This window comes from Amblyomma americanum, chromosome 2, assembly GCF_052857255.1.
Source record: "Amblyomma americanum isolate KBUSLIRL-KWMA chromosome 2, ASM5285725v1, whole genome shotgun sequence".
Classification (NCBI taxonomy): Eukaryota; Metazoa; Arthropoda; class Arachnida; order Ixodida; family Ixodidae; genus Amblyomma; species Amblyomma americanum.
The window spans coordinates 36,338,222-36,350,583 of NC_135498.1; the positions used below are offsets into that span (position 1 = coordinate 36,338,222).

Consider the following 12,362-nt stretch of genomic DNA (forward strand, 5'->3'; position numbering starts at 1 on the left):
CCTGGCTTCTGTTCCTTGTTCTCTGAATTCCTCTATGATAGAGCGTTAGTGCACGCACTTAAAACGGCGCACAGTCTGACTGAAGTTCACGAGCCAAGCTGTTTCAGGAGATTAGCAACTGCAGCGCGTTTCATTCTATGCCCTCTCGACAATCAAAACTGAAACTGATTGTTACAAACAGTGGTAGAATAAATTATGGGATGTGCACTACTTAACATTTTTTTTACAGTAGTTCTGTACATGACCATCACAGCAGAAAAAGCTTACTAGATGGTTTGTTTGAACTGACAGAAGACTGGGCTTGTTGCATGGAGGATTTTAAGCATTGCGTATTTGTAAAAGAGGAGCCAGCTTTGATGTTTTATGTATATATTTTGCTGTCTTAACTGTGTTTCGATGTGGTTTAACCTGCTTGGAATTTTGTGCATGTAGTCTGGGATTGTAGGGCACTTATAATCCATTTGCGTGTCCAAACAGAGCTGATGCTCTCATGTTCCGCTTCAAAATACGGAGTGCCTCAACCTGCCCTTATCATCAGTTTTAATTTCACGAATCTTCTTTGACATTGAAGTTTTCTTTAAAGAGGATTTTAAAGGATTTTTTCTAGATCACTTCTGCATAAACAATTGTTTCCGCTTCCCGTGGTTCTACAAAAGTGGAATCTATAAGAGAGCATGACTATGTATGGTAGCATGTATGGTCTCTCACGCGATCGCGTTCTTGCGTTGTGAATGTCAAAATTTGTGGGGCCCCTCTCTGCCCCAGTGTGGAGGCACCACGCACATCCTGCGACTGAGCTGGTCTCCTGACGGCCAGTACCTCGTCTCTGCGCATGCCATGAACAATGCTGGGCCCACAGCCCAGATCATCGAGCGCGACAATTGGCGCACCAACAAGGATTTCGTGGGGCACCGGAAAGCCGTAACCTGTGTGGTGAGCCGCACTTCTTTTTATTTTATCTCTCATTTCTGCGCTGTGTCTGTTTACATCTGCGTGTAAAGCTGCTGGTGTGTTTGGACTGTGACGTGCCAATAAACAGGGGTGGAGAGCTCCCGGCATGATGCTGGCTATCTTCAATTGCAATAAGCATCTTCGTGGTAGTTTCACAGTTGCAAAAATTTATAATATTCCACGGGTGAAGTGCAATATAATAAGGGAGCAATTACTCATTGGCATCCATCCTGTATGCATTATATACAATATGCAACATTCCGGGTTTTCCAAATGCTTCTCATTGCTGCTGTTGCTGATGTGGAAGCCATGACTGCTGGCAGTAATATGGATAGGAGGACCTAACAATTTTAGATTGCAATTTTGGCAGTGGTAGCATGGCAGCTCTAGCCACCATGACTGATTTTGGCAGCTGTTGCTGAGGGGTGCAATTTTCCTTCACTTCGTTACCGCTCAGTGGTATGCTTGCTTTGAAGATATACTACAGTATGAATTCAAAACAGAAACAGGCAGAAAACGATGGCAACACCACTGTTTGTTTTTATCTCAATGAGTTGTTGATTGCGGAAAATTTTGCTAACCATGCCAATGGGCATGCATGGATCTTTACTGCAGTGTGTGAAATTAATAAATGCGTTCTGGTTTGTGTGAGTTGCGTGCTTGTTAATCTCCGCCATCAGCACACCATTTGAGAAAGGAATAAGTTACGGTTGGAGGGTCTAAAACTGAATTTTAATCTTTTTGAAACTCTGTATAGAAGTTGATTCCTAGTTGGTTACAGTTGTGTTTTTAAAGCTTATAAATTTCTTTTCATCTGAGGCATTCATTTTCATGGGTGCGATTTTTCTTAACCTGCCAACCTTTGTTATCGTTACCAATAATGTCTTTACTTGGCATGCTTGTGCAAGATAAGATTGTTGGCAATATAGTTTGTGTAGTTTTAGTAATGCTTTGCCTTCAGTGTCCTGGTTGGGCAAATGTGAGAAAAACCACTGGTTAGCTTTGATCAGTGCTCTGTGCCTCATGCTAAGTGCATGCGCTTCTATAGACTACGAGGGCGAAACAAAGTCTTTGCCCCAATTTTTTATCAGGCAAAATAAGGGACATACAGGTAATTACAAATATACGTACTATTTAACATACTTTACACTACTTTTCCACATAGTGCCCACACCGCTGCAGACATTCTTCCCATCGCAGCACTAAATTTGAGATGCCCTTGTGGTAAAACTCGTCCGACCATCTGTGGAACCACTGTCGGACTGCTGTCTTGGCTTCATCATTGCATGTGATTTGCTGTCCTGCCAGGAAGCAAACAACCGGAACTGCCATGAGGGCGTCGATATCGGTCACTATGGCTAATTTAACCATGGAAGGCGTCGAAAGCCAGGCGCTTGCCACCTTAAATCCCAAGCCAAAGTTGTTCCTTTTATATGTAGACGACTGCTTTTGTGTGGTGAAAACGTCAGACGTAGAAAACCTCCTAATCCATCTAAATTAAACTGAACCGGCCATAGAATTTACAGTTGAACATGAGCAGCAGGGCAGTCTGCCTTTTCTCGACGTTCTAGTCACAAGGCACGACAAAGGCTTGCGGTTCTCGGTATACCGAAAACCAACCCACATGGGACGGTACCTCCATTTCAATTTGAATCATCCCACTCCCCACAAGGCATCTGTCATTACATCTTTATTGAAGAGAGCCGATACCATATGTTCTTCACATGAAGAAAGAAAAAGAACCAAGAAGAACCGAGTCGTCTCCGATCTCCAAAAAAAATGGGTACCCCAGTTCAGTCATCCGATGCGTCAGCCAAAAGCAAAAGAGAAAAAACAAAAACAGCTCTATTCCTTCCGCAAGCACACGCCAGAACCGGAAACGTGTTTGCATACCACACGTGAAAGGCGTGAGCGAGACGCTGGCTCGAATTCTCGGTAAAGAAGGGGTGCTAACAACGCACAAAATGGCTACCATCATCGGACGCTTCCTCCCCCGCCCGAAAGACAATCACCCAAAAGAAAGGGCCCAAGGGGTTGTATACAAGATTCCCTGCTAAGTCTGCCTGGCCTCATACGTGGGGGAAACGAAGAACTTCGCCGAAAGAATGAGGCAACACAAAGCGGACGTTCGACAAATGAATCGTCAGCGCAGCACGGTGGCCGAACACTGCGAGGAATGTGACTACCGAATTGACTTTGACGGCGCTATTCTACTGGAGATTGAAGCTAACCAGCGCAGGAGGCTTCTGCTGGAGTCATGGCTTATACAACAGACACGAAGGAATGTTAATCGCTCCCTGGGGACACTTCCTTCGTCTTACATCCATGGTTTGCAGCCGTTGACCCGGAGGTATTCAACACGAGGGCTTAAGGGGGGACACTGGTCTTAAAGCTATTTTCATTATTTCTATGCCAATAATAATGAAATTTAACTACATTGCCCAGTTTTTTGTGCTGATTTCAAATATGCCTTTCTTTTGTTTCTAAGCTAGTTATTACCCAAGTTACATCACATTAATTAGTCATTAATTAGAACCTCACTACAATGAAAATGGCTCGGCAAAAATTAAATTTTTAAACATGGCTACATAGCCTAATGAATAGAGAATGCAATGTTCAAGGCAGGTTTTCCATTTTATCCATGTGTGTAATTTAATGAAACTTTGAACATCAACGTTCAAAATGTGCTTGTCAAGCATTCAAAAGTTTGCAAAATCATTAATTTTTGAAGCCTGATAGGGGAATTCTGTCTTGAACATTGCAACCCCTGCACCTTAAGCTTCCTTTAGCAAAAAAAATTACATCTCTATCTGCTCTAGATGCAGAGATATCATTGTCCCAAAACAGCCGGGTGGCAAAAATTTGCAAATTGAGAAAAATGAGAAAAACCCAAATGGGCCACAATTTATTGAATATTCATAATGATATCTGCATATTTATATTTCCTGGGGGCTAATAAGCACCAGGCATGTAGTCTGACTGCTGCTTGTGGGTAGAGTGCCGCTTTTGCAGTGCCCGTTGCACACTTGCAGAAGAGGCCCGTTTGCGCAGACTCGGTTGTTCGTCGCCTATCCTTCTCAGCCATCCTCTTCCTGTTACTTAGGCCAAGGTTAATGTCCAGCTCGCTCAGTATTTCGGAAGATGCTTGAAGACTGCCTGCATTGAAACGGACAACAGCCTCTGCAACAGCAGCTTGAACTGCAAATAATGATGCATGGCGCTCCTTTGGTGCCAGTGACCATATTAGCGAGTGCAAACTCTCGTTGCTGTTTTGAGTTTTTCCTCGCTGGCAACGCTCCAGCAGCTTTCGGTCTGCCAAGCGCTGATATATTGGCAATAGTGCCTTGCACACATGCAATGGCAAGCTATATCTGTGCTTCGGAGTGGGCTCTCCCTTTGCTGCGGCAGCATTTTGGCGGCACCATGAGCTTGGGCCCATTGGGCACAGGCTGTGATTTGACACATTATCATTTGATGTAACGTGGTGATACGTGGCCATCACTGCCTGCTGCATTGCTTCAACATCTTCGGTGTGAGACTTCAGAGCCCAGCTGTAGTATGCAGTCAACTTGTTCACAAGGTCGCCCGTGAGCTTGCCTTTGCCACTGAGGCTCTCTGTTCCCTCGCCTTTGTGCTTAGCAATCACATTGCGCAGGGCCGTGCCCATGCGCTTTTGCACATGGTTTGTGCAGTCCTCTTTCTGCACTTTTATAAAACCATACACATCAGCCTCCTGCAGTGCCAGAAATGTGCGGCTATCTCCATCACACAAAACTGTCGTGTATCGAAGGCCATGTTTCTCTAATGACCTTTGAAACATGACAAGTGCAGCCTGCACTTCCATCTCGCCAGATTTTTTTTCCGTGTTTTTCTGAAACCTGTGGCTGCTCTTCCATGCCTCATACGATGGGTCACTTTCCGTAGGCCCGCGCTTGCACCCCGCACAGAAGTTGCTGAACACAACATAGTCTAGTACAAGTCCAGTGAACAGCTCAATCACTGCGGCCACACCGATGTGCGATGAATGACCCCGGGTCATCCACGAACCGTCGAACGAGACAGCGATATTTCCAGGGTTGTCCAAGTGCAACTCTGTGTAGAGCTCGCGAACGGAACGGGCGCTGTCCATCATCACTTTTTCGGCTGCGCGTGTTGTCGCGGGCGTCAGCTTGTTTTTCATGTAACCTTGCCAGGTTTTACTGTGAAGCCCTCTATGGGAGATATTCATTACTGCAAAGACATCGTTCAGTGCGGTCTGCCGATTTCCCGTACTTTGCATTGCCCGTGCAGCAAGAATATTAACAGTAAATGGACTTATTTTTTGGTTCCCTTGAGCGCGCGGCGAACTCTACGCAGATGAAATCTCGCCGCAGTTCACGCACAAGAGAGCGAGCCTCACGGCTAAACCGTATTCACGATCACCTTTAGAAACGTCCACGTTTCCGCCACACACCTTGCACTTGACGGCACTCAGCAGTTCGGTGAAAGATTCCAGATTCACAACAGTGAACGCAGTATCGTGTACACTGCCGTTGGCGTCTCGAAGCGGGCGATCGTCGCAGTTGCCGATGAAATCCTGTTTCCTCTGCGTTGCTGAAGTCGAATCGAGAGCTTGTAGCTTTTCTTTAGCTTTCGCTTCGATTTCGAGCAATTCCGAACGCTGTAGCATCCTGGTGTCGCAGCGTATGCGGCCGCTGTGCGTAGCTGTCGCCGAGCTCGTTAGGCTTACTTCGACGTCCGCTGACGCCGCTTCACCGGCCGCTGGTTCTTGCGCATTATCGGTGCTTTCCGATGATGCAGGACGTGAAGGAAGGTTGTTGACTCGCTTATTTCTTTTCCTCTGACCGAACTTGTGCCGCGAGTGGAATTTAATCGGCGACATCGTTGTGCGTCGGTCTCGCTTCTTTCAACAAAATGGCGCCGGGGACGCGTCTGCCAGCGACCAGCAGCAAGCCTAGCAGACGAAGCATGCGAGAATCCGCCAATGGGAGGGCTCGTTTCAGTCACGTGCTCATATCAGCGAATCGGACCTCGCGCTTTCTTTGTTGTTTGTGCTTCTTTTTCTCCGCGGCCATTCAGGGCATGCAAGCACAAGCGGCGGGAAATTGAAGCGTAGAGAGTCTTCTTTCAAACGAGACCAAGATGGCTGCGATCGGCGCGCTGAGACGAGCGTTCCAGGGAGTAGAAAATGCACCGTTTTTATCGTCTGCTCATGCACAAAATCAGGTGACGCGGTGATTTACATTTCGTAATACGGCAAAAATATTGATTTCTGGGAGACAAAAATTTGTGAAACTGGAGATTAATAGTTGTAGATTCCGAAAATGCCATTTTCAAAAATTCGACTTTTTGGTCATTTTTTGGTCCCAAAGACCCGTGTCCCCCCTTAAAAAGCCAAGCTGCGCCTCGCCCGTAGTCACACAGTGAAGAAGGGACCGAGCCGGTCCCGAAACGTCGTGTTTTTCAAAAATTAACCTGGTTGGCGTCAGTCATCTTTCTACTTCTTCAGCAGTCTAAAAACACGGAAATCACTAGGTGCAACGTCCAGACTTCATGGTGGGTGGTCCAGACTCTCCCAGTGAAATGACCAGAGCTTGTCGGCGGTTCTGATTGCCACATGTGGCCTCGCACTGTTGTGGAGGATAACTGCATTCTCCATACCGAGAATCCCTCGGCGTTTTTGCCTAATGGCAGCCAGCAAGCGTGATAGCATGGAACAATAATTGTCGGCATTGATGTTTGCTCCTTGCAGCATGAAATCCATCAGGAGTGGTCCTCAACGATTCCAGAAGGTAGGTATCATCACTTTCCCAGCAGGTGGCACTGAATGGAATCCAGGCAAACCTGGATGTTTCCACACCATGATCTGCTGCTTCGATTTAGGCGTGAAATGCAGTATCCACGTTTCATCGCCAGTGACAATGAGGTCCAGGAAATTTTCACCCACCATGGCATACTGTTGCAGATGATTCAGTCATTCGCCTACCTTTCATTATGTCATCCAACCGCATAGGCACCCACCTACATGGAACCTTCTGGTACCCTAAGGGCCCGTGAACGATGTCGTAAGCACTCTCGTATGAAATGCCAAGCTCCCGGAAAATGTCTTTGAGGTGCACACGCCATTCCGTTTTCGCCATTGAATCCACGCTGGAAATGTTGTCCTGAGTCAACGACGCATGCGTTCTCCCCGAACGCTCATTGTCATGCAAGTCTTCGCGACTTTTTGCAAACTCGCAACGCCATCATCTCACACTTCTCAAAGCGAGACAGACACCTTTCCCCATACGTGGACTGCATTTCTCTGGATTTCGATGGGTGTTCATCCCTTGCTCCATAGGAAGCACAGCCGCCATCTTCAACAGTTGGCAGCAGTGCCATGCCATGGAGCTACCAGCAGATAAGGCCAGGCAGGTCCAAGAAAGACCCACCACTGGGAACGGATATATTGATTTCGCCTTTACAGCCGTAACTTGCCTAAAAAAAAATAGGGACAAAGTCTTTGTGATTCTCCCTTGTATATGTTTCTCTTGGTGCGTGTGTGTGCATGTATGTGTGCATGTATGTGTACATTGAGCAGGGTTTCACCATGTCAGTGTTGCATGACTTGACACGTTTTTCATTGAGACGGATGTAAAGTGAATCATTTTTGGTGCCACAGTGGCTCTGCTTTCCAGTGCCTACAGCCTAAATTAAGTGCCATTTGTTTGTTGTTTTTGCCGTTCAGAGATTCAACCCTCATATTCGGTCAAGGATAAACAAGGAGACCAACAAGGTGAACATTCCATTCCTTTGTTTGTTTGTTTTTTTGCTTTATTCTGCTCAGTTCACTTTATTGTGCTTTGAGTATAATTGCTGCTTTGGGTTTCACTGTTCGTGTTGTTTCAGACACAGAATTTCTGTTGCTGCGCCATTGGTAGTCGAGATAGATCCCTCTCAGTCTGGGTAAGCTGTGGTGCTTTGTCTGCATGTAGTTTGCATCCCTGTGGTTCAGTAATGAACCTTTGAAGGTATTAAAATGCTGCTGATTGTGCGATCATACCTCCTACACACACCTGCATCTCCACTCTCTATTTTTCTCATTGCAGCTGACTTGCCTGAAGCGTCCACTCGTGGTGGTGCATGACCTCTTTTCAAACTCTGTGCTGGACATATCTTGGTACGTGGAAGTAGATGCTGTAACTGCACTGTTGTGATTTAGGGTAAACAGATGCATCTTTGAGCTTTAAAAGCATGTCAGTCATTTTTGTCTTAGTGACAGAGCAAGAACATACAAGGGGGGAAGTTCCTATTAGTGTGAAAGTGGCTGAATTATGGGACATTGTGGGACAGTGTGATTAATAGATGTGTGGGCACTGGCATTTGTGTCCGTTTGGTTTAGGTGAGTGGGACTAAATACTGGAAACCTCCGTGTATTTTTCGTGCGCAAAATGACTAAAGCGCTGTACTCATCCCCAAAGCTACCTTTGACTGCTCAGCAAAATGGCATCCTGTAACAGTGTTGTGGGCATAAAAAACAAAAATTTCTAAGCATGAGAGTTTCATGAAGTTCCATTTGCACTGGAACTACTTGAAGTGGTGTCGTGTCTAAAAAGTCCTTGCTGTCCAGCCACTAAGCACCTCAAAAAGGTGAATTCAAATGCAGTGGAACCCCGCTGTTAGGTTTTCGCGGCACCACGAAAAAATGACATACCAGCCAGAAAACGTAGTATAGCTGAGAAGCGCTTGGAAAGAAATATACAATGGGACGTCATTGTCTGCTTTTTTTTTTACTTCTAGTAAAAGCAGCAGCAACATGGGGGCTAACTGAAAGGGTTCAACTTAAATTGAAGAAAATGCAGTGACCTACAGAATGGAAAATGATAGATTTGACATTAGGAGACAGGAGGAGAGCAGAGTGGGTGAGGGAACAAACGCAGGCTAATGACGACATCCTAGTCTAAATCAAAAAGAAGAAAGCATCTTAGGCAGAGCATGCTACACAGAGGCAAGATGGCCAATGGTTGTTAAGGGTAATGGAGTGAATTCCAAGAGAAGGAAAGTGTAATGGAGGCGACAAAAAGTTAAGTGTGCGGATGAGATAAGTTTACAGGGATTAGGTTGCCATGGCCGGCATAGGACAGGATTAGTTGTAGATATATGGGAGAGGCCTTTGCCCTGAAGTGGGCTTAGTCAGGCTGATGATGGTGATGAATAAGAAGTGCAGCACTCGCCATCGCTGGCATACACAGAATATCCTAAATGCCCTGCGATGGCTCTCCTTAACAGATGTCTTTGGAAGGGAGGCAGCTGCGAAGAGGGAGGGTGCGCGAAGCAGGAAGAGTTTCAGCACACATGTGTGCTTCTGCGCTGTGTTCGCAGCAGCTGCTTTAATCCTACAGTGTCCTCGTCTATCGGAATTTGGGAACGGCGTTTTTAAGCTGCAGGCAACAAGGAAAATGCGGAGGACAGAAACATGCCTTGGAGCCAGTCTGCGCAACAGTACCTTGTAGAGCGCTGTCTGCACAGCGTTTCGTTTTTGTGTCTTCAGTTGTTCATGCTCACGCTGCAGTGCTTGTGAAACTGCACCAACAGCTGCAACAAGATTCGTGCCGCTGCTAAGTGTGCTCGGTGTCGGCATGGGTGCAATACGCCAGAAGGTGCCGAACACGGTGCCTAGGGTTCCGCTTTGGCCGGTCTGTCGCCGCCTTTTCACACACATTAAACATAGGCTGTCAAAATGCCACGGCACAGGGTAAAGTACTATCGCAAAGTGACATTCACGATGTAGCATGCGGGAGCACTGCCACAGTTGCAATGTAACAGCCGAGTCTTAATTTCATGGGTTTCTTTGGAAGCTTGATTGGGACTGCCTCAGGAAAGCCTCACAGCTGGAAAAACGCAGCGCCGAGCAACGTAACAGCGAGATTCTACTGAATTATTCTGTCAGTGTCGGGGTGCGCTTATGTTGGGGTTAGACTTTACCTGATTCAATAATGGGCCACCTCACTAAAATATTCCGTCCAGAGCCTAAACGTTGCAGCACTGATGCCAACTTGCTCATGTGCCACGTTAAAGTGCCCCATACTGTTCAGCCTGTCCCGTTGTGCCTTCCTTGTCCTTGGCTCTTTTGCACCGTCTTCGGAATCAACCTTTGCTGTGAACCAACTAGCCAAAACCAAAGTACTTCTTGAGTTTTGCACATTTCTAACATGGTATCCCATGTCTCAACACTAACCATATTGTTTGGATGTATAAAAAGCGCATTTATATTTGTGCATGCATGCAACAGACTTTACGCATCTATTTGAGTTGCCCATTTTTGTGCCTTTCACAGCTATCATGTGCTAACTACTGAATGAATTCATCCTTCTTCTTTTGCTCTGTTTGGAGGGCTGTTTGCTAGCCTGTTGTTATGAAATAGCTTTTTTGTTTGATTTTTTTTTCTTTGTCACAGATTTATTAGGGTAGGGATGCTTGTTATTAAAACTGTTAACACACAGCAGATAGATTCTAGAGCTCAGAAGGTAGCCAGAGACCTAAAGCACCGAGGCTTTCAATTTTCTTTCTTCATTTCTTGGCTGTTGATCCTGTGGCTGAGAGTGCCTTTCCTTTCTTGACTCTGAACCTTTCTGTAGGTGTCTGAGAAATGTATGTGGGTTGGTATGGCTTTCAGGAGTCAGGAGGGCAACCAGCTACTGGTCTGTTCCTGGGATGGCACTGTAGCTTACATTGACTTCACAGAAGAGGAGATTGGGAGGCCCATTAGTTCTGATGAGCGGGTGAGTCATAGTGAGCATGCAGTGTGCTCACTAAAACTTCAAGGCCCATTGTACCACTGGCTAGATGACTTGGCATGCACTATCTCAGCGTGGGCGATCCTGTGACATGTTTTGATGTGTCAGTGCATCATTGTGTCATTGAAAGGACACTGAAGACAAAAATGTATAACATTGCAAACAAAACAAGAAACACAGCAAAAAGGGAAGAATACAAGTTTTTGTGCCCCTGGAAGTGCAGTGTTAACGCATTTTGAAAGTGCTGGTGGTCCTTAGTGGTGGTGATGGGTCCGGAAGGAAGATTTAGTTCATGATATGCGTCGATGAAAAATAAAATTTGAACTGAGAGGTGAATTCAGCTCGGGGCATGTGTGATGAAGGTAAGAACTCGGCTTTCACAGTTTCAAGGTAGGACTAGCAGCGATGCATACCTGGATTGATCTTCAATAGCGGACAAATGTCCTTGCTTTGTTTTACACAGGTGTATAGTGGGACATTGCTTTATTGCAGTAATATTATGTTATTTGCATGTTGCCGCAAGTGCAAATGAGAATGGGAACTTGCGTGAAACAGTTTTTGGCATCACACTCGTGTTTCTTCCTTCTGAAATGGTTTGACAAATGGAAAAAAAGAGAGAGAGGAGTGGGGGTGCCACAGTCACTTTGGAAAGGATTTACTACAAAATGTATAGCACATTTGGTCTTTTCACTTCCTGAGGCCATCTCTTGGCAGAACGTGTGGCACCAAAAGTTGTATGGCAAGAGTTTGTCGGGACCCGGAGGCCAGCAGCAGCGGCAGTCGGGCACCACCCTGGTGGAGGACCCCGAAGTGCTCAAGGCCCAGGAGCAGTTCTCTAGGGTGAAGCAGCAGCAACAGAAAGTGCCCAAGGAGGTCGTCAACGGTGTCACGCCTTCTGCAAGCCCCGCTGCCAGCAATGCAATGACAAGCACAGCAAACTCGGTGGTGCGCTCTGCCATCAACACCAACAGCAACAGCAGCCGCCCCATGCCCCACATCAAGGTGATGACAATTGCTGTCATTCTTTGTCAAGTCTGAGCACTGGAACCGTGTAGTTGTTTGGTGGGCTTTACTGGAGTAGGATAAGACTTTTTAAAAAAAAAAACTGACAAATGTTTACACTGCGCTGTATAATGCGAGAACCCGGTAATAGCTGTTGTATGTGCAATGAAAACAGTGTCAGTAAAAAGAGCCAACATCACGTTCACAGCACAGTGTAAAAGCTGTCCTACAGCTTCCTCCTCTCCTACCTTCTTTACACACATCTGTGCAGACATCTGTTCAACTGTTGCAGATGTAGTTGCATTACCGGCTGTTGCTGTGAAATATCAGTTAGCAAGAGTAGTCGCTGGGCCACATGATGCTCTGTTACTCTGCTAACCAATCACAGGAGGAAACTAAATTAACATTTCAATGTTCCACCCTTTAAACAAGTCGGAGGCACTGAAATTCGTGCACTTGTGATTTCGCGTTATGTTTGCCTTTTTTTTTTTTCACATAACAAGAAAGATTTAACAACGGACTACAGTGAAACCTCGTTGATACGTAAAAAAACATGTCATTTGATTTGGGTAATTAGGACAAATGCAGATATATGCACTAGCACGACATGAATTGTAGGTTGGAGCTACGACC

General features: G+C 46.0%; 1 protein-coding gene across 4 annotated transcripts in view; it reads left to right on the forward strand.

Moving 5' to 3' along the window:
* Positions 1–12,362, forward strand: part of LOC144121006 (protein HIRA-like) — a 48,597-nt gene that overhangs the window by 8,290 nt on the left and 27,945 nt on the right. For 2 of the 4 annotated variants that reach the window (XM_077653898.1, XM_077653900.1), the window contains exons 8-13: positions 766–933; positions 7,679–7,726; positions 7,840–7,896; positions 8,040–8,110; positions 10,607–10,712; positions 11,427–11,729. In XM_077653898.1, coding sequence (XP_077510024.1) covers positions 766–933; positions 7,679–7,726; positions 7,840–7,896; positions 8,040–8,110; positions 10,607–10,712; positions 11,427–11,729 — 753 coding nt within the window. The remainder of the gene's footprint in view (positions 1–765; positions 934–7,678; positions 7,727–7,839; positions 7,897–8,039; positions 8,111–10,606; positions 10,713–11,426; positions 11,730–12,362) is intronic. The other 2 variants (XM_077653899.1, XM_077653901.1) reach the window with 1 other exon arrangement.